We start from the raw sequence: 25,681 nt of genomic DNA on the forward strand, positions 1-25,681 counted from the left end.
TATGTGCTCAATAAATCCACAAAGTAAAGTAAAGTAAAGGATCAACAGCAGATATGTTAATTGATAAAGGCCTCCTCCTATTGGCTACTACACTTGTCCTTTTTGCTACTACACTTGTCCTTTTTGCTTACCTCTCTCCCTAGTGTGTTTATAGGAGTACTGCTGACTTGCATTGTAAACGGGGCAGCCATCTTTAACTAGTGCATTCACCTGCTTCTGCTAATACACTTACTCGCTGTGTTGCTTATCCACTCAGTCACAGGCTCCAAATATATCTACAGGTGTATCTGAATAAGCAGAGTACAAGTGAAGAAACTCTACAAGAGGAAATTGTAAAAGATTCACAGTATAATTGCTCCTGTGGATTATCGAAGACTGGCCACGCCCTGCATCTGAGACAATGTCTAGCACCGAACAGCCAAGTTTAACTTGCAGGTTGATGCCTTATTAGCTGATAATATTTTGGTCAAGGCTGGAGATGGAGTCAAAAATATATATTATGCTCAACAATAACTGAGACACACTTTAAATAGTCTTATTCTTAAAGTAAATTGCACTTGTTTATGTACTCACTTATAAACTTACTTCTCCACCTAGCAATAACTTTACACTTTTTAGCTATTCCCAATTTAAGAGTGCAGAGAAATTACTAGATGCGCAGTTACATGGCTCCACCCCTGAAAACATTGGATGGACCATGGTGGAAGATGATTTAGAAGTGTTACATCACGTAGGCGAAGGTATCCGCCACCAATTTGAGATCTCCCTGGGTTAGAGGGAAAAAAGATTTAATAATTATGATATATTTTTTAAGAATTTTCATTTATTTAGCAAAAATAATTATAATGTAAGCATAACTTTAAACACAAATTACATATGGTTACCATAATCAAATGTAGCAATATGCTGAAAGTTTGTATAAGGGCAGGGTCAAACAGACCGGGGTAGTCTGTTCTCCATACCTAATAGCACTTGGCACTTTAAATTTGAGGGAGGAATCGGTAGCACGACATGTAATGAAGGCCTCTAGGGGCCGAAACGTGTCAAGGCGGCAAAGAAATTACCTGCACAAAATAAGAGGTGTCCATTCCCTTTCTGGGGCAAGGGATCATTGGAGAAAAGGAGTGTGTGTGTGTGTGTACAATACAAAGAAGAACGGGTGAATGGGGAAAGTTTGCGCTGAAAAGAAAAAAAGTTATTGACAAGAAAATATTTGGTAAGCTCAAAGGATCAGATACCGGTCACCCAACCAGGATCAAACAAATGCGACTCCGAAGGGGCCACGTTTGTACAATTAAGTCATGAACATTTGATCCTGAGCTTTAAAGGAGTATATCAGTTCGAAATATCAAGTCCAAGATTTGTAAATTTTTCCACTTTATTCTTCTTTAGTTTTTCAATCTTTTGTAGAATCCAGTTCTCACGTACACAAACAACCGCTGCCAACACGTGTTTCGTCACGGTCATCAAGACCAAACGACTTCGTCAGGGCTGAAAGTATTACAATATATATAAACATAATTATAATCTAATAAGGAAAGAGATTTCATAATCAAATCGCTTTCTGTTAACAATTAAATAAACAAAGTGGCTTTCGTTCAAACCATAAAATACGATTATTCAGGGGTAAGGGTTGCACCAAGCATTAAATGGATATCAAACGGAACATCCCAAGATTGACTTGTAACATCCCATTAACCAACAGACCCGCAAAACAATGATTGGTCTGCCAGTGCAAAGCAAGGTTCAAGTGAAACCAAACAAAACATTCCCGAGGAAACCAGAGAGAAAGGAAAAACCGGTCGCCAAAAGTCAATCAGAAAGGCTTAAAGCCCAAAAGGTAAGAAAGGAGTGACACCGTAATTAAGTGACCCACAAGTGCAAAAAGTGCAAAAATCAGAAATGAATAGTGAGTAACAACAAGTGTTAACCTACAACTAATTGCAAGACGTTAGTCCACCAAAATCAGAGCCCCAGTATGAGGTATTAGTAGTGGAGCCAGAAGAAAGAAGGGATTGGGCTCACCATTGAGTTATCTCGAAATTATCGTGTAGGTATATGGAAGGATAATTCCAAATCCAAAGCCTGCAACTGTGCTGAAAACAAAAATCATATCAACTAACTAATCCGATCCCAAAACTCGGTTATAGTCAGGGTCATCTAAATAAAAACATCGTGCATAATGGTATTAAGAATTCACTACTCACTAAAGTAAGCCACACAGGGCGTGTTCCAAAAATCCCAAGGGCGTCCTGTCCTTCCAAGGATAGATTCGTGTATCGAGTGTCCAGGGACTGAGTCGATTTGAAGTTAACGATAGGGTAATAGATCTAGAAACCAAATATATCGTAACCATAGTTAAAACCAATCAAACGTCCACCACAAGATTACGGAGGGTGAAACGTCCCAGGATGGTTATTTTAGACCCATTGCATATTTATTTACAAAAACGAAAGAACAGATACGTTCAAACAGTAAAACACGCTAGAGACGGACTAGCTAATAGTGATTTACCCATGACCGGAAAATATATTTCACCGTAACCTCGTATTTCAACCTGCGCCAATGCTGTCCGAACATAAACCATAACGACAAAAACTATATATATATAGGGGGGGAGAGAGAGACCACCACGTACCTCCGAGTACAGAGACTGGAACAGGAAAAGTATTCCCCAGTGTTAGGTGGCGTTCTGCAGCCGCGCCATGTTTTGAAGTTCCTTTTCAGCGTCTAACACGTGATGTCAAAAATCAAACTAAAGGTAGAACCACACTGTCTCTCACTAAAAGTGCCCGACATCTTGTAATGTCCAAATAGCAAGCCGAATTATAGATTACTCGATATGATGGACGAAAAACCATCTAAAGATGCCATTGTCAGTAACATTATTAGTTTTTAATTTATGTGTGTTAGACCTGTCTGCTTCTGGGGATACTCTAACCATTATTATTTATTTTTGTCCCCCTTAGCCTCCCAGAGTTTCTATTTTTATTTTTTACACATACGTCCATCAGGATTTTTCAATGCTGTCAGGGGGCTAGGTGTTCCTTGGCTATGACGCCATTTTTCCCTCATAACCTGTGAGGCCTAGTCAGGCCCCTTGAAAATCTAGGGACCTCCAGAAACCTAAAATGGTGTCCACCAACTGCCATAACGGACACTACTGGAGGACAGGCCCATAGGCTAAAATAGGGAACTTTCTAGAATCAACCAGAGACTTCTGCAGGTCTCAGGCCACCCTATATAAGGCCAGTGACCAGCAGCCATTTTGTGCTGACCCCAGAGTAGAGGAGTGAGGCAGTGGTGAGAGGAGGTGGACACACTGAGAGCAGCTAGTTTGTCTCTGAGGCTGACAGTTTCTTCAGAGGGTTGTTCCCCCTTCAACCTTTGACCGATCCCTCTCAATCCAACAATTGCTGATAAGAACATTAAGCTACTTGAGGAAGAAGACCCTTCTATATTGAAGCCCCAGTGAATCCTCTCAGGACACCCTTAACTGAGGGTATCCCTGACTTCCCATACTCAGCGCTGCGCTTACCGGTGTTGTGGAGCAGCTGTGGTGAAGGCGGGTGTCTGTGGCACCATAGCGACCTGAAGCGCGAGGGCACCGTGTGTGCTCATCCTTCCTGAGAGGCCGGAGTGGGAAGTGTCTGAGGAGAAGCAGCGGCGCTGTGTTAGCTGATTGCGGGACCCCGGAGGCACCAGCCGCGTCACTCGGAGCAGGAAGCGCTTCCGCGCATGTCCTCTGTGCGTCCGCTATTGAAAGCAGGAGGGGCCTAGGGTCGGGCAGGCCCAGGAGAGCAGCGTCGCCGCAAAAAGTAGCGTCCTTCCTGTGAGCGAGTGCAGAGGCGGGAGAAGAGCGAGCGCTTCCGCGCATGCCCGGCGGAGAAGTGCCATCCGAGGGAAAGTCATCGCGTCAGCCGAGGAGCGCCGCGTTGGAGAGCCAGTCGTCGATTCCCTCAGAAGAGGCAGAAGCGCCACAGCGGACGTCGCGGTAGGGAGCCCTGGGCCGGGAAAGCCTTCCCTGCCTTCCCCCTTCAGCCCGACTGCTGCCAAGCTCCATCGAGCGTGGAGAACACAACCGCTGGGACACTTTCAAACCCACAAGTAAGCCGGGTAGAGAGGGAGCGGGAGGCGGCAGCGTCAATTGCCTGAGAACCAGGACATCGGGGCTAAGCCCCAGGAGTTTAACTGTTTGATACCTGGAAAACTGAATTGGGAAAGTGGGTTAGTGACTCAAACAACCACAGCAAAACCATTAATATTTACCTCAGAGGAGAGAGGAGGAAGGTGTGAAGGGGACAGCAGGGTTCCTGCGACAAGACCCTAATAGTCTATTGGTAACTGAGGGAGTGGATCCTCCACTAGAGAGGTGTAGTCTGTAACTTAACTAGAGGGGAGCCGTGTTAATACTACTGTGTCCTCCTTTTAGTCACATACCGGGAGGGCTATGCTGCGAAGATCTGCATCCAGTAGAGGTCTGTGGAGTTGAGCAGTCACTCAAGAAAGTGTGGGGTAATGTACCTGCTAATGAGTCTTTAAAAACGTAATGTACCTGCTAATGAGTCTTTAAAAACGTAATGTACCTGCTAATGAGTCTTTAAAAACGTAATGTACTGTCAGGCTGCATTTTCCTTTCTGTAAATTTATTAGTGAAGTGTATTGTGACCTGAATAACTACAGACCTTAAATGTACCCTTGATTCTCAAATTCTGACCAGGAAAAATATTGAAGTGTGATCTGAATTTCATGTACAAGGTGTAACTTGATTGTCTTTTATCCCTGACTAAAAAGTATAACGAGAAAAGCATATTATTTTTATAAAAGGTAACGGTATTTTTCCAAACATTGGTGTTGTGTCTTTTATTTTAGTGGTTCATCACTGAGTTACTGTGAGTGAGACTTGTAAGCACTTAACCAACGCCTTGAGTTAGCTGTAGCCACTACTGTGCCAAGCTACCTTATGTAGACTTGGAAAAGCTAGGTCCAACAATGTGCTAGATCCGTCTCATACAAATATGTGCACACGAGTATTAGAGCCCTTAGAAAAAAACAAAAATAAAGGACAGAAACAGCCACGTGATGTTAGAGGAAAGAAAAACCAGTCATCCAAAATTATAAGTAAACCAAAAAAAAAAAAATAGAATAGAATATGAATAAATAGGGGTCACCCAATAGAAATGCCGGAAGGTAAATGAGAATAGTAATTTTCAATTTGAAACAATACTTACATTTCAAAGTCCATTTAAGCAAAACATTATATATACATGAGTACTATTTACAATTATCGATGTTTCATATGGTAAAAGAAAAGAAACCCTAAGACATATAGTATCCAAAATTTGACAATACTAAACCCACAAAGTACATACACCATTTAGTTGTTAGTTCATTCAATGGTACTTTGTTAAGTATAAATGAGAAAGTCTATCATCTTACAAAGGGTGAACATTTTTTGAATTGAAATGAGGACTATACCAGAAAGAATTGCATTTCATCCTCAAAATTCAAACCCCGTTCCACCGCATGAACCCGCATTATCCCACGTGCTTCTTGTTGTCTTAATCTGAGTTCCCGGTTGCCACCCCTTATATCTATGGGCATAGTCTCTATGCCATGGAAAGACATAGTAAGGTGTTCTGTTTGTGCTGGGCAGTCCATGGCATGAGCAGCTATCGGGACCCTGCTATCCCTATTTTTAAGACCCCTAAAATGCTCACTCACTCGGTCTCTCAGTCTCCTAATGGTGCTACCAATATAAACTTTCCCACATTTGCATAAAATGGCATATATAACATAGGTCGTTGTGCAGTCAATGTGTGTTTTTATATGGTAAGTACCTGAGTCATTGTAGTTGAAATATTTTGTACCATGCAGTGACATCCTACACATGCTACAGTTCCCACATCTATAAGAGCCCTTATTGTGGGAGTGTAACCAAGATATTTTATGGGTGTTTTTGGGGTAGCTTGGGCTGATCATATTACCAAGTGTAGTACCTCTCCGAAAGGTAATAGATGGGTGGGTCATTATGTGTTCTTTAAGTGCAGGGTCTGAGGTTAACATAAACCAATATTTCTTCAGAATTCCATAGATGTGAGTAGACCATAAATTATAATTGGTCACAAATCTAACCGGGTTCTTAGTTCCAATGTCCTTAGATTTGGTTTGAAGGGTTACACTTCTTTTGAGTTTGGTCGCCCTGTTTTTAGCTCTACTGATAACAGCTTTACTGTAACCCCTAGACAGGAATCTATTCTCTATGTCATCAGCACATAGTGTAAAATCAGTGTCCTCACTACAATTCCGGCGAGCTCTGTAGAATTCACCAAAAGGTATTGAATTGATTTGTGACTTGGGGTGTGCACTGCTGCCGTGTAATACAGCATTACACGCGGTTTCTTTTCTAAATAGTTTACTGCATAGTTTGCCATTATGTACGTAAAACTTGAGATCCAGAAAGGTTATTTCTGACCCGCTGTAATTCATGGTAAAAGTCATGTTAAACTGATTGTTATTCATATGCTCAAAATTTTTTAAAAGTTGAGCCTCACCACCTGTCCAGATAAATAAAAGGTCGTCGATATATCTTCCATAATAGTTGATACAGTCGTGCCATTCTGCACCACCAGGGCCCCAGATATGCGTCGTCTCCATCCACCCCATATAAAGGCAGGCAAATGACGGCGCAAATCTGGAACCCATGGCCACCCCGCATTTCTGGCGGTACCATCTGTCATTAAAAAGGAAGACATTATTCTCCAGAATCATTTTAGACATGGCCAAAAGCATATTTGTGTGATCTAGTAATTCTACTGGCCTCTTGAATAAAAAGTATTCCAAACCTGAGATACCCTTATCATGTGTGATGTTAGTGTACAGTTGTGTGTATATATATATATATATATTCCGCTCATGGTTTCCACCTTGCTCGCACTAGAAACCACGCACTCCGGGGATAATTCTCAGATGTTTTTATTATATTTGCAACATCTGCAGGAGTTAGAGCGCGAATATATATATATATATATATATATATATATACATATATATATTAGATTACCATTAATTAGTTTTATTTAACATTATTTCCGAGTGGGTGTTAACTCCCTGTCTCTATTATTTTCATGGGAGAATATATTGCAGTACCTGTGAGTTGCTGTGTAGTGTTGGACTTACACCAAGGCTGTTGCGGAGTACAACCATTTTGGGTCTTTTTTTGGCTGTGGTTACTTCATACATTTTTATGGGTGAGACTTTGTATTTACTCCCTCCATCTCCCTACTACTAGTACTAAGTAGTCCCCATTTTCCAGCCATTTCTCTTGGTCCCTCCTACATTTACTACTAAAACATATATGTACGGGTGCGGAAACCTCAACAAGCAAGGCAGAGACCGCCACAAATAAAAGATAGAAACAGGCGGGGGGCAGCACATGTAGGTTTGTGAATAGTATTTTATATACCGTGGGTCGCGCTATATGTGTTACCATGTTTGTTTTGTTTTTCTCATTTTTTCAGCTCACTCTGTTTAATTAAAGCTTGAAAGACAGAAACACAAATTATCATAAAGTAAAAATTGTATTTCAATGTATACATTTCGGAATTTTAAACTAAATACTTTTCATGCACATCCGTGTTTAGCAAGCACTGGCTACACCACTTTGATGCCACAATGACTGACTCCAAATGATCTGGCCTCTTAACCCCTTGGCCGCGGGGGTAATTCCCCTGCTGTGCTGGGGGGAGGGGGGCGCGCACAATGCCGAGCCACAGTGGCCGCGTGCTCATGACAAGCTGAGCTCGTCACGGCCACACCCGTTTCTGTGGAACGCTTAGCACAGCATTGCGGCCGTTATGACGAGCTGAGCACACAGCCACCGTGGCTCATGACGAGCTTAGCTCGTCATGAGCATGGGAGGGGTTAAAACTCCATAGTACCTCCCCTCTAGTTATTTGTAGATATGTTCTCAGATAAAATGTGGTGTGATGTAAGTGTACACTAGTTGCTAACCCTCCTTGTTTAATCCTAGGATGCTCAATATGTGTGGAACAAAGCAGACTTTGACGCCGTGGATGCAGACACCATTAACTACCTTATGGGTAAAATATTTATTTTGAAATTTCCTTCCAGAACCATGCAACTTGGAACAAATTCACATGGAGTCGGAAGTTTGGTCCAGTGGCTTTTGGAGCAAAATTTGTCAGTTTCCACTTCCCATGAGTAACCATGTACATCAGTATTTACTTATAGGGTAATGTCCCATGCGTAAATGTAACTCATGCTTGCACTCACACCGTTTAACTTTTTCTTGTTTCTATAGACGGAAATGATTTACCCCATAGACAACCCCCATTCTAATTGTGGGGCTGTTACCACACCTTTCACACTGATTTACTCTTGCCCATGACTGTAGTACATTTCCAACTGGTTTCATGGTGAGAAACTACCTGCAAATGTTTTGTGAATCTGCTTTACTGACTAGTTTTACTTACATGTAACATTCTGCCACAGTGGTGTAAATTTAAATAAATCTACTTAAGAGGGAAAAATTCCACCATAAAATTGAGATCCACTCTTGTAGATGGTGCAACATGATCACTTATGTTACATTCAGGTGCACAAATAGCTTTATGAATTGGTACTAAATGATGAGTTTGCTCTTTCTAATTAGGAGAGGAGGATTGGAGGCTGGTGGTGAGGCTGTGACACAGACCAGAGCAAGCTGTCAATGAAAGTACCACCTTGTCCCTCAGCTGGAAACTATGGTCTTACTGTTCCTTCGTCGTCTTCTCTAATCCCCTAGGTCTTTTTGAGCCCAAGGACATGCCGTATGAATTAAATCGAAACGCATCGATGGATCCTTCCATTGTTGATATGACGGAGAAGGCTATTCGGATACTCAGCAAGAATCCCAAAGGATTTTTCCTCTTTGTTGAAGATAAGTATTGACCCAGTGACCGCGCTACACCCATACCGGACCCGTCTCTTAGGGTTTGCGTAGTCTTTGTCTATAAATTACAACAGCACCAGGACTTTGTTACTCTGCACATCCACCATACTCCCATCCTTCCATTGTACATGGGTCTCTTTAGGAATATTGATCACCTTGAGGTTGATCATGAGTGATCAATCTCAGGTGATACATTTTTGAGGTGTTATTTTTAATTGCTTTAGCATTAATTTCAGATATACATAATGTGTCTAGGACTTCCTTTTTTTTTTACATATGGAGCTTCATGCCCACCCATTCTTTTCTTCTTTTAAGCATACAAGAAAAACACAACACTCGGGGGAGTGCATCAACTTTTAACATGCATTTATTGCTATTTCAGCAGACCAGAGTTTCACCCCCGATAAGTTGGAAGATTTGGTTCTAAAATGCATATATTTTGGAGATTAATTTAAATACGTTTTCAATGCAAGTACATGGAAGCAAGAACACTGGTAGAAATTAAACTTGTAGCCAGTGGTGTAGTAAGGGGGGGCAGTCCGAGTTTTGGGGGCAGCAACACTTTCACCTTCGTGGTTGTCTATCTCCCCGCCACCACCCCCACTCTTCTTTTCTGTGGCTGTCGCGGGGCGTCAAATGCAAGGACCGCCACAGGCTGCAAAAGGTCTGGCTACGCCACTGCTTGTAGCTAGGCACTAACTAGCAGGTGCCAGGATCTTCTCGAGGGAAGAATGTGAGAATACGTTGGGGAACGCGTACACCTCGCACAAGCCGACTCTATTTTCAAAAAATCCTCGCTTCACTGTGCCAACTTCAGAACGAGGCTACACTTTGCCAGGATGATTTAGCAGAAATTTCCCGTGTACAACATGGACTAGCTAAACGAGAATGAATTTTAAATGCATGTCGGTGCGCAATGACACAGTGGGCCTTATTCACAAAGGGCATTCCCACTCATGGTGGAGGCCCGCAGTCGTGGGGGAGTTTCCACACTCGTATCAGAATCTCTGCAATGAGAATTCTCATTTGTGAATCGGCCCCTAGGGCTTTAGTGGTCTTCAAACAAGTCTAGGGTGACCAGAATTTTAAAGCCAAAAACCTGGACATTTCACAAAAATAGAAGAAGGACTACAATTCCACTTCAAGCGATGAGAGCGCTCCTCAGCAGAGAATTACAGAACAGGCAGTAAAACATACATAAAATGCAATTTTTAAACCCAGTAGCTTGCCTATTAATTAACCCCTTGGCTGCTAGGGCTATTCCCCTGCTGTGCTGGGGGGGACAGGGGGGCGCGCACAGCGCCCCCATGCTCATGACGAGCTCAGCTCATCATGAGCCATGGTGCTCCGGTGCTCATGACGAGCTGAGCTCGTCACGACCACGCCCGTTTAATGGAATGCTCAGCACAGCAGGGGAATTAGCCCAGCGTGCGAGCGTTCCACGGGCCATGACGAGCACCGGAGCACCGTGGCGCTCGTCATGGGCATGGGAGGGGGTAAATTGCTTTCTTGAAACAACTGCTAACTATCCTTGCTTTGAAAACATAAAAAACATCTCCCACCGTTTTCAGTCGACCCTCTTTAAAATCCGGGACATGAGCTACATTTTGTGAAATTTGCTGGGACAGCTGGTTAAAAACTGGGACCGTCCTGGCAAAACGGGGACGCCAGGTCACCCTAAAAAATATACAAAATCTCAGTTGATTAATCAAATATAGCAGTGCACGTTAAGGCCCAAGTGGGAATTTGCATTTTCATAATAAACATCTAGCATTAATATGAAGGTTCCCTTTCTCACAGCCTACAGGGGAGACTCCCTCGTAAACTGACCTTTAACCCCATCCTTATTCTGTCTATATGTATAACCCCTTAGTTATGCTGCCCACCCTTCCTAAACCGTATATGTTACCCTTCCCTGTTTCTGTTACTAACCCTTTCCAGTATAATAATCCTAACTCCTAAATTTACCATATAACCAGATTATTTTAATCTGGCTTTTTTATCCCGAGGTTTTCCCCCCATATAAAACACCTCACCCCCCTTCAACCCATCCTTTCAGCCTTCCTTTCTTCTTTCCTCTGCTACCTCCTTCTTCCCTCACTTTCTCCCTCCATCACCGCTTTCTTCTTTTCTCCCTCCACCTCTTTTTACTTTTTCTTCCCCATCCCACCCCACCTCTCTTCCTTTCACTCCTCGCTTTGGTTGTGTCACCATTAGCATCATGAATTGCCAAGTTAGCATCTCATTAATGTCTGCTCGTCTGATGCCCCACAATCCTTCACTCTGCCATGGTCGCTAATTAGCATCTCTTTGGGAGTCAATACCATTGACTGATTAGGGGGAGAGGTTGTGGCCTCGTGGCTACAGTGGTCAACCTTGAAGCAGGGGAACCGGGTTCGAGTCTCAGTAACGACGCGCAACATCCTGTGATTTTGGGCAAATCACTTAATCTCCTATGTGCCTAACAAAAATGAATGTGTCCGTCTGTAATGAAACTGGTGCTCATGTAAAGCGCTCTGATACCTGATATCTTCGGGGCTAGGTCGCACTAGATAAAACTATTAAAAAAAGAAAAATACATTTTCTAGCATCAGCCCATTCATTGTGTAATCATAAACATGAAAATATCCCCTATATATGCCACTCATTGCCTTACCTCTGTATCCAATGTCTCACTTTGACCTCATTCATAAACCTATCACCTGTTCATTAATCCCTTCATCAGCTAATTAATTGTGCTAATCCAGGCCACTGATTGCCGTGTGGAATCTCATAAACCACCCCATCATTATGTCATTAATTTAGTTGAATCATCAGGCGAGTAACTAGTGTCACGCTTTGTTAATAGCACTTGGCGTGGCCTCACAGCGCTACATTGGGTACAAGTGTCTATGCAGTCTGAAGCCTGGTGTAGCTTGTACCTCGGATGCCTGCACAGTGCATAGGACTATGATGTCTGCCCCTCCCTTTCCTTTATGCATGCTTCCCTCTGTTATGATGTCTGCCTGGACAGTCATCTGTGTTTACATTCCATAGCTTCAGCAGCCGAAGCGCACTAACCCGTTGGCTGCTTCCGCTTTTCTGCGGCAGTGCGGCCGTTTTAAAAAACGGTCGCCGTCGCGTCGGCCATTGGCCGAGGGCAGCACCAGCGAGGTAGTGCTGCCGTCGGCCAATGGCCAACGGCAGCAGCCAACGGATTAACCGCTTCGCCGTGGCTGTGACGGAATTTGACGCGTGCGCAGAACGGACGGCTCCCGGCTGTCCGACGCACACGCCCACTGTGGCGTCACACCGCGGGTTAAAAAAGTAAGATAACTGTGATGCTGTGCGCAATGGTGGCTGGGTCAAAGGCGTGGCAAAAAAACTCCAAAATATTCTGTAACTTTTTTTGGTCTTTCACCTTCAGATATGTGCATATAAAATAACACACAGCTTAAATGTAAAATAAATGCAAGTTAAGTGAATCAGTGGGAAATGCATTATCATAATTTATGAAACCTTTATTAGTTAATGCGCTGCAGATGTCTGTGTCTGTAACCAGAGAGCCAGGGAACTGAAACCTTGTTGGAACAGTGGAGAATAGTTAGGGGCGTAAGACAGGCCCCTGCGGCGCAGAGCCCTGTGTTACGCCGCTTTAAGAAGCACACACTTCACAGCTCAGCTAGTAACTCCTTCCCAATCCCACTAAAAAAGAATAAATCTGTGTCATCAGGAAGTGTCAAGTGATTCCATCAATTAAAGCCAATATGGGCTTCCAACCACCCAATACATTTGCAGAGTGACCCGTTGTGCACATTTGTCTTTCAGGCAGCAGGCACCCTGGCAAGAAGGCTTGTTTAGCTGTCTGCCCCACCCTCGGTTTTACAACACAGGAGACTCCCCACCAGCTGTCGTAATTAACCGCCCTGGGAAGGTTATCTTTTCTCAAAAAGTAGGGGAAACTTTTTCCTTAAACAAAAAAAATATGGGCACGTCGTACCCCTCCGATCCCGCCCACTTCGACCACTGCATATCTCTTGGATATTAATTGCCCTATTACACAGATAACTAATGGCGCCTTTCTAAGGTTTATTTCAGTCACTGCAATCTCAGAAACTGCGTATCACCAGTTAAAGTTATATGAGGTAATTAGTAATATTAACTGACGTGCCAATAGCGTATTAACTGCCCTTTTTACAAGGTCATTAACTCCCCGCCAGTGCCAAGTGGGCGATCCGATATGGGGTTGGGCCAGGCATGAGTGCGTGCTCTCTGCGAGGGCTCGGACTCTGCCACCATCGACACTCCTTTCCTCCTTCTAACACTCCTGCCAATGTTATTATTAAGGGGAGACCCCAAGATCACCCATTAAAGACCCTTGTGAAATAGAGAATCTCCTGCTGTTATGCTATGTTTTATGTTAGGTTATGTGAATTTGTAGAGAGCGGCTAATCACCCATGAGGGTATCCAGGTACCGAGTAGGGCAGGCCTGAGGTGTGAAGAGGAGGTCATACCTGTTTCATCTGGAAGAGCCATGTTTTGAGGCTCCTTTGGAAGTCCATGAGGGAAGGGGAGGTTCTGAGGTGTTTCGGGAGGAAATCAAAGTTTCAGCACAGATTCACTTCTGTGAAACTGGAACTCTAGCATTTAGCATTTTTCAGAGAGGAAAGTCTTCCAGACATGGCCTGGAGGACTTGTCCCCAGTATAAAATGTATAATTAACACACTGCAGCTCCTGTAAACCCATTTGGGCAGTTTGCGACCAAAATGGGGTTCCCAGGCCACTCCTAACTGGGTGTGAAACTGTCCAGGAGGAGACTGGGCAGCTTTTTATTTGCAAATACAAATATAATGCAAAAAAAAGTCTATAAGAGAACAACATCAACTGGATGAAATTAAAACAAAAAAAAGAACCAGTTTGAAAGGTCACTTTTGATAGTAAAGAAACAAATCTTATTTTTTTTTGTTTAAGGTACAACATACCATTGATTCAATCCTAATAATGTATTAATTTGTAATCCTTGAGTATTTTTGGGAATGTGAGTGATTTTGAATTAGTTTGAGCTCATCTTGACCTTTAGAGTCAATGAAATATGTTGAAGACAGTCCAATGCTCCTTTAATGCACAGCGTTTCTAGAAACAAAGACAAGTTCTTTTGTTTAATGAGCGGCCATCTTTTTTTAATCACGAGGCAGAATTGATCATGGACACCATGGCAGTAGAGCCAAAATGGCGCTGATGGAGACCGTCATGTTGGACAGAGCCATCCAGAGAGCCAACGAGTTGACCAGTGAGTCTGAGACGCTGACCGTGGTGACCGCCGACCACTCGCATGTCTTCAGCTTTGGCGGGAACCCCCGGCGTGGCAACAGTATCTTGGGTAAGTGAAGCGGTTCCCGTGTTGGAGATGAGCCTGCCTACTTTACCCCCATCCAAGTGCTAACCAGGCCCGACTCAGCTTAACTTCTGAGACCAGACGAGACAAGACGCATTCAGGGTGGTATGTCCGCGTATGTCCGCTTCCAGCGATGTGAACACCTCACGACCGGAATGTAGCTCAATATGGTCCACCTCCCAACACCTCCAACTCTATCACTATATATATACATAGAGTAGTGAAGTGGTTAGGCGAGGGATAGGGAATAGGGAAGGGAACAGCAGGGAATAGGAAGCTGTGAAGAAAGAAACAACACATGAATAAATAATTCTAAATCAAACCTTCTACTCTCGTTATATCTCGCTAAATATCCAGAAAAGCATATACCTTTGTATCCTACGAGCACCTTCAACAATGACCCGCTTCCTGCTGATAGACACCATCAAATGTATCCTTAGTGTTGTTAACTCTACAATAAATCAGAAACAGGTTACTACAGTATTCAAGTTCAAGCATGCGTGCCCCCATATGTACACCTCATGTCTCCCAAACATTCAGTACATACCACACACATCTAAGGGCCAGTTTGAAAGTGCAGGATTCTTGGGTAAGTTTAGGGAGAATAAACAAGTCTCGAGGCCTTGAGCCCGCAAAAATAAACCAAACGAGAAAGTCAGTGTCTTCACGTTCCTCCGAACGCTAATCCAATTACAAGGATAAGAGTGTATAAAACCAAGAAATAAACCAAGGGGTAGATGTATCAACATACCCTTTTGCGATTTCTAATTAGCGATTTTTAAGGAATCGCTATTTAGAAATCGCAAAATGGGATGTATGTAGAAATTCGCTATTTTTTAGCGATTTCTTATTCTTCCTTATTTGCGAATTCGCAATTTGCGAATTCGCAATTAAGGAATAATTTCCCATTCATTCCTATGGGCCAGGAGGCCCATAGGAATGATTGTGAAATAATTCTCAATTTGCGATTCGCAATTTGCTAATCGCAAATTGAGAATAATTTCAAGGGTGCAGGGGTGTCTCAAGAACACCCTGCTGCACCCCTGAAATGTACATGTGTGTGCATATGGCGCACATACATGCCCTATGGGCATGTATGTGCGTCACATGCCACCTTCACAAATGCCAAATTGTGCATTTTTAAAAGAATTTGCAAATTAATTTGGTGGTAATTTGCGATTTCTTAACCTAAATTCGCAATTCCAAAATGCTACATACATAGCATTTAAGGAATCACAAAATTGCGATTCCTTAAATGCATGAGCAAAATAAGGAATCGCAAATTTTTGAGATTCCTTATTTTGCGATTTTTTTGTTACATGTCAAAACATGCAAAAAGACTGTTTGCGATTCGCAAACGCCGGAATTCTGCGAATTCCGGCCTTTGCGAATCGCAAACGGCTTGATACATCTACCCCCAAGTCTTTCCCAACAAAATAGACAGTCTCTAGGTAAGGTTACGTCACCTTACAAAGACTTGTCTTCAATAACGGAAATTAGCGTCCCTCTCGCTACCCGGAAAATACTAATCGAAAAGGCAAAATAGCTCACAGCAAATTAGGGACAGGTCCGCGATTACCTTGATGTCATCCAAAGGGTAATCCGTGCAAACGCTACAGATTTGAAGACTCCTGTCTTCCGAATATCGCGTGTGTGTAGAGCCCTACACACCCGCTGGCGTGGCCGCAGAATACCAAAGAGGGACCACGAATAGCAAAGAAGCTCGCTCTCTCTCTCTCTCCCACGAAAACGACTCCCACTGCGGACGCAGCTGAGTCTGGTGCCGGAATCCAACCTGGAAGAATTATGCACGCCGATTGCGTGCGCTTCCTGTAAAAAATACCCATGCGCCCAGCCGGGCATCATGGGAAATGTAGTTCACTTCGGCCGAAGAGAACTAGGTAGACACCTATGAGCGGTGCGCCTGACAGCGTAGACTGCCTGCCTCCTGTTCTCCGATCATGATGGTTACACAACAAAGTGGCGGCAATGAAGGCAAGGGTTGGTGAAGTATGTGACACTTGTGTTAGGTCTTTTTGTCATATTGACTAATACAGCTTTAAAAAGGACACTTGCAGGTGCTGAAAGGAAAGTTATGCTGAATTGGTAAAAAGTGGGATTCCAAACATTATATGTTGGTCTATGCCTCAGTAAGATCTTCAGAGTTTGGAAGCACTGATTCTGCCATATTATTCCCCAAAAATGTGTAATCCCCGATAGTTTCCCAATACCGCCCAGAGTTACCTGGAACATTCAGTAATGATAATCCCAGGGTGGTGAAATAGTAGCGGTTGTTCCAGTTCTAGCAATAACTGTTTAAATATGCACGCCAGGTAAGTTCAAACCTTCATGTTTGCAGAAGTACCACAATAGCTATCTTTCAAAGATGCTACAAAATATAGATCATATTGATCTATTCCTTTTGCTGATTTAGAATTGAAAAATGATGGGAAAGCCATTCCAAAATGCCTCAATACAATGCTGTACAAAAGGGGGTGGTGATGGACGAGGCATCTGAACCAATCAAACACTCACACCCAGTCAACTGATCTGGGTTTGATCCATCACCGTTCTTTAGCCCACTCTGCCACCCCAGTTCAGACATGGCTATATGCAAATCAGTCTGACCCTGTGCCTCATGGGAACAGTCCAGCCCGAACTGCCAAGCCATGTCTTCCCAGGACCGGAAACAAGCTTCCGAGGACCGGTTTCTGGCATTTCAGCCGTCTTCAGCCTGGCTTGCTTGAATCCAGTGGCAAAGTGAGCAAGGGACTCACGTCTGAGCATACCCTGCCAACTTATGGCGACAAAGCGGTACAAAAGGGGGTGGTGATGGACGGAGCATCTGAACCAATCAAACAACCCTCATCACCACCCCCTTTTGTACCACTCAATACAATGCTGGCATGATCTATGGACCTCACCCACTTGTATACGTTGGACAAGTGATAAGATGCTCTCATCTGAACTTCCTGGGTCTTTCAAAGTAGAAGTGGTTAATGGTAGATGCAGAGTATGGGCACAGTGTACCGGGGGGCTTTGTGTGGGTGCATGGGTCTTTCAAAGTTTAAGAGATCAGTGGTGGACGCAGAGTATGGGCACCGCGTGGTGTGGGTGCATGGGTCTTTCACACACTATTCGACAAGAGCGGCAAAAAGTTTCCCCAACTTGTAGATACTTGTTCAAATTTGGTTTGAGTCGTGTATGGTATTGAGAATTAATGTAGTTGTTTTTCAAGTCAAATATACTTTAGTCTTAATGTTCACTAGGATTGGCATTGATGACAAGCTTGAGGAATTCACCGCAAAGACCACATACAACTTTTTTTTCTTCACTTGGGTTCATCCTCTAACAAACTGGCAGTGGTCACTTCCACGGAAAGAAAACCCGCTTGCCTCTCACCAGGAGGTGGAAAAGCTAGCTTCTTGTTCGGGTAGGTACAAGGCTTACCCAGAATTGTCCAGCACCCAGGGGCGTCTCCTCCGATAGAGCGAGGAGCATCGTCCTGCCAAATAAAATGCCCCCAAAAGCCCCAGAGATGAAAATTAAAATAATAATAAAGTTTGTTTATCACCATTTGATTTTTTATCCTTCCGTCCCGAACAGAGTGTCGGGATGAGGCGAGGCCTGCTGAGTGGCAGCAGCAGAGCGGAGAGTCAGCGTTGGATTGGGATTAGAAATTGGCCCGGGAACGCTGCATAAAAGTAGCCCACATTTGCATATTGCCTTTCCTCAAAAGACTGCTTCAGTGAAGTTTTATAAACACCTGAAAACAAGTGATGCCACTTCTGCTCAGGCCCCCTGCCCTCGCTCAGTATGCACACATTAATGGGCCGGCCCAGGGAGAGAAAGGGAGTGACACCTCTGCCCGTTGATAATAGGGAGGTAATGGACGCCCATCTGCCTTCAGAAAGGGCAACATCTGACACTGCCAAAAAAGCAGCCCACAGCTGGAACTTCGATGCCGCCTGACCAATCCGACCCTGAGGAGGGTGGGCTGCCTCTGCACTTCAGTTTAAAGTGCGCATGTTCCTTTGTTCGGCCGTCTTGCAACGGCCAGCCAGACATGCACACTTTGAACCCTCTGCGAAAACACTGGGTTAGACCAATCACAGGCCTCCAGTGAACTCAAGAGTTCTGAGAGAGGCCACTCCCTCCAATCCTGGCACTCCTCTCATGCTGGTTAACAGCATGAGAGCTGCGCCAGCATTGGATAAGGAAGTTGGGTGGGGCACGAGCTTGAACACTGACTGCAGTGAGGAGGACTTGTAGTAAGGAGGAGGGGGTTGTCGTGTGTGTAAGGTAAGTGGATTTTTACTATTTTACTTGCGGCACAATAGTGCATGCAATTATCCAGCACACATTTGCCCACCTCACCAGTCTCTGTAGATGCCAGCCGCTACTGCCAGCACCATTCCCTAGTAAAGCAGTCGGTCAGTGAGAGGAGATGTCCATTGCCATAAAAAGAATGTCCAGCCATCAACAAAATTACAGGAAATTAGGAAAGACCACTGGACTTCTTTGGTTTAGTAAATTTTTCCATATGAGCTCTAAATCCATTACCTTCATATGCACCTGTAGACTGCCCCTGGCAGCTGACTTTATGAAGGCAGAGTTTCAAAGAAATCTAAGCTTCAGGCCTTAGTACCTGAGATCACCCCACTGTGATTTAACTCCATATTCTCTGTTGTCTTTGTCTCCTCTGTAGGATTGGCCTCGGGAAAAGCAAAAGACAAGATGCCCTATACCAGCATACTGTATGGCAATGGGCCAGGCTTTGCTGTGCGCAACGGGACCCGCGCGAACATTACCACCACGGACACGGGTACGAGGGCTTCTCTCTGTTGTGTTTCTATTTGTGTGCAAGCATGTGCATTCGAACTTATGTAGCGTGAACCTGGCTGCAAATATTGGACTGGTTGACAATCGCGAATTGACACACAATCCTGAAAAGAGGAGGATTTGGGGAAACCTGCCTTGGTGAGATTTTCACTATGCATTGGGAACGAAGGGGTGAGGTTTGACAAGGGGCGATGCACTAGCCAAACGTGGGGCGTCTCTTCAAGAAGCGGTAACTGTTGAGACTGGCTTTCAGCTCCTTCAGGAAGTAGAGAAGGGATGGGCCAGATCCCGACAGGGATAGATTCCCTAACCCAACAAAAGTAGCAGAAGAGGTCTTTTATCTCTTTTTCCCTGTTTGAGTTTACCGCTGAGCTTTGCAATGCTAGTGCTTTAACCCCTTGGGCGCGGCCCCGATTCTGCGCCTGTGCGGCCGTTTTAATGAGTGGGCGGGTTCATGACGGCCCCCAGCCGTCATCAGCACACGCCCACCGTAATGCATGACGGATGGGGGCCGTCATCAGCATGGAAGGGGTTAAGAGAATCAAGGTCTTTAAATTAGATGCCTAGTATGTTCTTTAAGTTGACCAATGCTTCGGACAAGATTTAGATCTCGTCCGCTGAAATTTAAATCCTATAGGATAGTATGGAATTTATATTTCGGTGGATGGGATATCCGTCACTTCGTAACTTGAGTAATCCGTCCGCTAAAATCTAAATCAGGCCCTCAGATAGTGCAGCAGGTGTGGATTGCAATGCACGTAGGCACGGACAGTTGTCGCCCTTCTCAGAGCATAGGTGTGAGTTGGTTCTGTTTCCAAAGAGCTTCTATCAAAAGGGCTACCGCATGAGAATGCCAGCCAACATGGCATTTAAGAGCAGACTAGGCAAGGAGGTTAGGTGCCATTATATGTGTTGTGAAATTGACATGGCAAGAGCTGTTGACCTTTGCACTGGAGAGTCAGGTGTGAGCATCTGCTCAGCTCAATATTGGGAAATTTTGGTAAGTCACTTACTTTCCCTGAGGCTAAAAAAAAAGTGTAATCTGGTGCTTAAGTAAAGCTCTCTATTGTCCTTGGTCCCAAGCACATTTCTAAATGGTGCTGATACCTAATTCTTTCTGTATATAGTTGACATACATCACCAATCATTTCCCTCCTCTTTCTTGAGCTTCTTTCTTCAGGTCATTCTTGACATTGACAACAGCAGCACTGTCTCATCTTTCCAAGATCTTACACAGATGTTTGTGCCTCTTGCATTTCATGGTGCAAGCAACATCTTGTGTGCTGGTCCAACCAAAACACAGCTTCACATATGTTTCAAAGTAAAATGATGCATTTTCTTCTTGGAAATTTAACCCCTTGGCTGCTGGGGTCATTCCCCTGCCATGCTGGGGGGAGGGGGGTGCGCACAGCTCCCCGGTTCTCATGACGAGCTCAGCTCGTCATGAGCCACGGTTCTTGTGTACTCATGACGAGCTGAGCTCGTCATGACCACACCCATATGTGTAGAACGTTCGCACAGCAGGGGAATTTCCCCAGCGTGCGAGCATTCTAACGTCATGACGAGCTTAGCTCGTCATGAGCACACGAGAACCGTGGGTGGGAGGGGTTAAAGAACATGCAACATTTTGGTTTGTCTCATTATTCTCTTTTCCACTGGGATGTACCTGCAGACTCTTCCCCTGTCACTTCCTGTTTTCAAGGTTGAACACAGATTTAGAATGGAGGACAGCATGACCAAAATAAATGCTCTAAATATATAAAAAATGATATTGATGGAAGACTAAGGGACTAATATAGTGATATGGAGATTGATATATTGACATTGAGATGGTGATAAGATAACTGCTATGAATTGACAGCTTTCCCGGCTGCCCATTTCTCGGTTAAGTTGGCTTATCACCGTTGTCCCAATGGTGGAGTCATCAGGAAATCCATTCAGCCGTCCCAAGGCTGGTGAGAATGCAGTTGGAAATACATTCTATATATTGGTGTTCATCCCATGCATGCCCCTGGTTTTTATCTTGTCCCATCTTACCACATAAAACATGACATTCCAGACAGGATTGGTCGACTGACATAAAAAAGAGTCCAGCGTATAGAGCGTATTAGTAATGTTTTTTTTGAAAGACAGACCCCTGATTTGGGGGTGCAGTTGGTGTCTTTAGATAAAAAAATGAATGTCTACAGGTCCACCATGGTGGCATTGCCTGGGGGATCTGCTGCTCTAGTTTTTCCCTGGAAGGGGCTGATGGTTGGAATAATGCCCAGCTGTGAGAAGCTCTAAATGCTGACATTCTGAGGGTACAGTCGGTCACACTTTTAACTCATTGACAGGAACCGCCATGGAAGTGGTTCCGACTTTGGTTGAAAGATGTCTGAAGGGCGGGCGAACATCTCTAAATGCGGGGGATGGGTATTCCATCAGGGTGATGGACTTCTGATGGGGTAAACCTCATTGCCCTGATGGAGTAAAGCCTGTTCTCCACACTCAAAATCAGGGGTGCCGCTCACTGTGGGCTGCTGTTCGTGACTTTGGTCCCCGTGGTTGTGAGGGAAGGACATCGTGGGACTCCAGCGCATTTGCTAGCGCTTGTTACCTTGTGCGGGGAAAGGGGAAAGACCTTTGACAGCTACAGACGCCGAGGGACTGCGAGGTCCAGCAGGCTCTCTGCTGCACAGCTGCTGCCTCTTCCCTCGGCGTTCCCGCCCCCACGCCTACAGTGCTTTAATCTCGCTCCTATTCCCGCGACGCGGGACGCGTGCGGGACATTGCCCGGGGCGAAGCCCGGGCAAAGGGCGGGCCCTCTGAGGCCCTCTGAGACCCGAGGAGGCCGGGACGGGGCCATCCCCCCTGATTTCGTGATTACATACTAAAATGAGGTAAAGAACACTTGCTTCTCCGTGGAGTATTATCAACTGACTTTGACTCTGACCTAGGTCTTAAACCACAATATGACTTACAAGGGGGATAAAACAACAATGCCCACTGAGACCTTACAAACAGTAGTCGCAGACCAAGCGTCCTCGTGGTTAGATGAGTTAAACTTCCTATGCAAAACCACTCACGTTTTAGTGGATTCACCGCCTCCTGTTGAAAGTTTCTGTGCATCACCCGCCACTGTCAGCTTTTTGCAACCCTTCCCATCATCCAATCAAGACAACATTCAAAACACCCAAAGGCTCACCATTCCCGATTCCTCACCCGTTATAAGGAAATGTAATGGGGTCAATAACATGGGGAACCAACCTAAACCCCAAAAATTGTGCTTAAGCCCTTCACTTCCTGCAAGCAACCCCTCAAAGATATCTGAGTCTGTTGAGAAACTAGTTGTCCTACCATCTTCTACACAGGTCGAGTTATTATCCCTTATCGAACAACTGGTCAGCTCTATCATAACACCACTGTTAGATAAAATAAACACACTAGGGGACAGGCTGACGGGATTGGAAGAAACCATTAAGTCCACCAAGTCCACCTTGCCAGCTAACAAAAGTATTGTAGCACCCAAACCATCTCCTACTTCGAAAGACCCAAAGCCAACCACGCTAGGCAAAAGGGTCTTAACCCAACCAATAGCCCCCAACGTACCTGTCCCAATACTTTGCAGAACCCCCCCCTACACCTACCCTCCCGCAACTGGCTGCCCCTAGAGCACACTATAATAAAGCTACTTCCATCCAACTACCCCCGGAGGCAGCTCCTTTTGTGTGTGTCCTCGCAGGAGTACCAGTACTTCCTCCAGGGAAAACCGAGAGACAACACGACTTGCTGAACAAGGTCAAATTTTGGCTGACCATCAATAGACCCTTGCCACCCAACCTTGTGGGTACAATAACGAGTGTTAGAAGGGTGGGTTGGTTGGGTTCCCTCCAAAAAGATATCATTGGCGACTTAGTGCTTGTAAGATTTAGGCAGAGACAGATTGTCTCGTACTTGCGTACCTGGGCACCCCAAGTGGGAAATAGTCCAATCTCCCTCTGGGATTTGCACGATTTTTACCCCAGAATGTCGTGGTCCCCCACAATCAGTCTAAAGGTAGGGTGTAACATGTTAATGGGCAGAAGTTCTCCTATTCATACCCGTCAAGAATCACTGCTCTATAGTTCCAAGTACTGGAACCCCTATTAAATTGCAGTTTGTTCAAATTCTGACCTGTGTATGGTACGATTTAACCAAGACTCTTACTCCCACGGGTTGGGCAAAAGCTTTTTAACATGTAGATATTATGTATTATTGTATGTATGTTTTATTTACAACTGTTTTAAACTGTATGCTTTTATGATTTTTTGATCCAAAATCGAATAAAGCTATATTGATATTGAAATCAGGCCTTCAGTTTGACATTTACCGTTCATACTTTTTTGATGGGGGGGATATTGTAGGTGCGTGGTCTTACCTTTTGTATTCTTTTTATAACCAGAGAGCAACGACTACATGCAGCAGTCGGCAGTGAGCCTGAGCACCGAGACCCACGGTGGGGAGGATGTGGCGATCATGGCCAAGGGTCCGATGGCGCAGCTCTTCCACGGCGTCCGCGAACAGAATTACGTTGCCCATGTCATTGCGTACGCCATGTGCATTGAGCCATACACAGACTGTCCGCATGAGTCGAACATGGCAGCGTCGTTTCATCCTCCGTGTACCCAGCCCTACTTCCTCGGAACACTTCTGCTGTTGCTGATCCGGTGACACTTATGGATGTTTTGTCGGTGAACTCCCCCACCCTACCTTCTACCTCATCTTCATTCTTTACCTCTTCTCTTCCCTTTCCTTCTGAAATTAAATCCAAACCCAGCTACCCCAACTGAGGCGTTCGTGAACATTTCCATGTGCTGGTTGAACTTTTATACTTTTTATAGCAATGGACCCACGGTTATAGGTGGGAACCTCATTTTGATCACTTTTGTAAAATAAAAATGTAAAATTTGCCTGATAAATCAATGAATCAGTCAATTTCTAGAGCACCAATTATCACCCGTGAGGGTATCCAGGCACTGGAGGGGTCCACTGTTGTCCTTGCTAACACATTTATTTTGTGCAATGTATTGTGTGGAGAAGTGTGGCTCACTGGTTAGAGGAGGCAGACCTGGAAGCAGAGGTCAGCCCGGGACCAGGGTTCAATTCCCGGCTCGGCGGGGTCTTGAGTCCTAAAATGTTCATGGACTCGACAATTCTCGCTCCGGTGCCTACTCGATTCATGGGTTCACACTCTGCGACTCTGGGCAATAGCTTGCTTAATCTCCACAACGGCCCCTCGCGGCGGGATGCCTGGCTTTCACCTTGCGGATACCCTGCCGGGGTTATCTCACAGGGGAATACCAGGATGGGTTCCCTAAGCAAGCGCTTAGAAACCGCTCGGTGATTTGCGCTATATAAATTCCTGTACATTGCCAAGTACTGCTCAGGATTTTAACAGAAGCCGTGAAGGCACACTGTTGCACACTACCACCCACCTGCACTTGAGCGCAAGTCTACAGTAGAAAGTAAGCTGCATGTTGCTGATCTGCAGCTAGCCAATATAACTGGCTCTTGGCTGCAGGGTCTGCCTTCTCTTGTGTTGCATTGTCCTCTCTCTCTTTGTAAGTCTAAAGCCCTTCTCAACCCAGACAGCAATGTAGGGAATTACTCTGGCTTCCTCCTGGACATGTTGTGATGAGCCTTGTTCATCCCCAGCCTCTTCTTCTCGGTTGGACCTTTTGAGAGAAGGTCTCTGCCACCCCCTTTTCCTTCATCAATTGGAGCCATAGAGATCCTACACTTTCCATCCATCTTAGTGTGTTTGCAACGCTTGATATTGCACAATAAATCGCTGTGACACTCCAGTCAGCACGCGGATTAGTACCGGTTGCCTAGCAGCGGATAGCCCTATTCCCCATTCAATCTTCGACACGCTGGTCTGTCTTCTCATGGTTGGCTTGCCTTCCTTTGACCTACTTTCCTACTCTACAGTGTACCTGTCTCTGCTTGGTGGCCCACCCTTCCTTTAGTTAACCTGCCTTTCCTTGACCAGTTGTCATGCCCTTGGCTCACCACCCGCCCTGCCCAATGAACCTTCCTCGATAATGGCTGGTCTGCTTTTTCCTAGCTTTTACTATCTTCCTCTGGTTGACAGACCTTCTTGTTAATGTTTCTGCCCTCCCAGAATTTCTTCTGCCTTCACCTGTGTTTTTCTGCCTTCTCTGGTTGATCCACTTTCCTTTAGGATGGTTTGCCAGCCTCTGGTTGGTCAGTCGTCCCCTTGGTTTTTTTGTCCTCCTGTGGACCTGCCTGATTTTCTTACATTTTCCTGCCTTACGGTGTTTATCTTCATTTCCACTTCACTTTCCTGCCCTCCTCCTAGTTTTCTTTCATTCCTTTGGTTTAACGGTCTTTTGATAAGAGACCAGCATAAAAGTGTGCATAAATAATTATTACAAAACATTCAAAGTATCAAAAACCTTTTCCAAGCATCCTATTCCTCAGCCAGCGCTTTAAGTGTAGTTGGTCATCAGAATGGTACCCTAATCA

The 25,681-nt window shown here is 44.8% G+C and overlaps 1 protein-coding gene across 1 annotated transcript in view; it reads left to right on the forward strand.

The window, feature by feature from the left end:
- Positions 1–24,103, forward strand: part of LOC144792858 (alkaline phosphatase-like) — a 117,697-nt gene extending 93,594 nt beyond the window's left edge. The window contains exons 7-11 of the mRNA XM_078668053.1: positions 8,033–8,102; positions 8,807–8,941; positions 14,123–14,314; positions 19,038–19,154; positions 23,595–24,103. Of these exons, the coding sequence (XP_078524179.1) occupies positions 8,033–8,102; positions 8,807–8,941; positions 14,123–14,314; positions 19,038–19,154; positions 23,595–23,863 (783 nt within the window). The 3' untranslated portion in view covers positions 23,864–24,103. The remainder of the gene's footprint in view (positions 1–8,032; positions 8,103–8,806; positions 8,942–14,122; positions 14,315–19,037; positions 19,155–23,594) is intronic.
- Positions 24,104–25,681: the final 1,578 nt, after the last annotated feature.

This window comes from Lissotriton helveticus, chromosome 11, assembly GCF_964261635.1.
Source record: "Lissotriton helveticus chromosome 11, aLisHel1.1, whole genome shotgun sequence".
NCBI classification, from domain to species: Eukaryota; Metazoa; Chordata; class Amphibia; order Caudata; family Salamandridae; genus Lissotriton; species Lissotriton helveticus.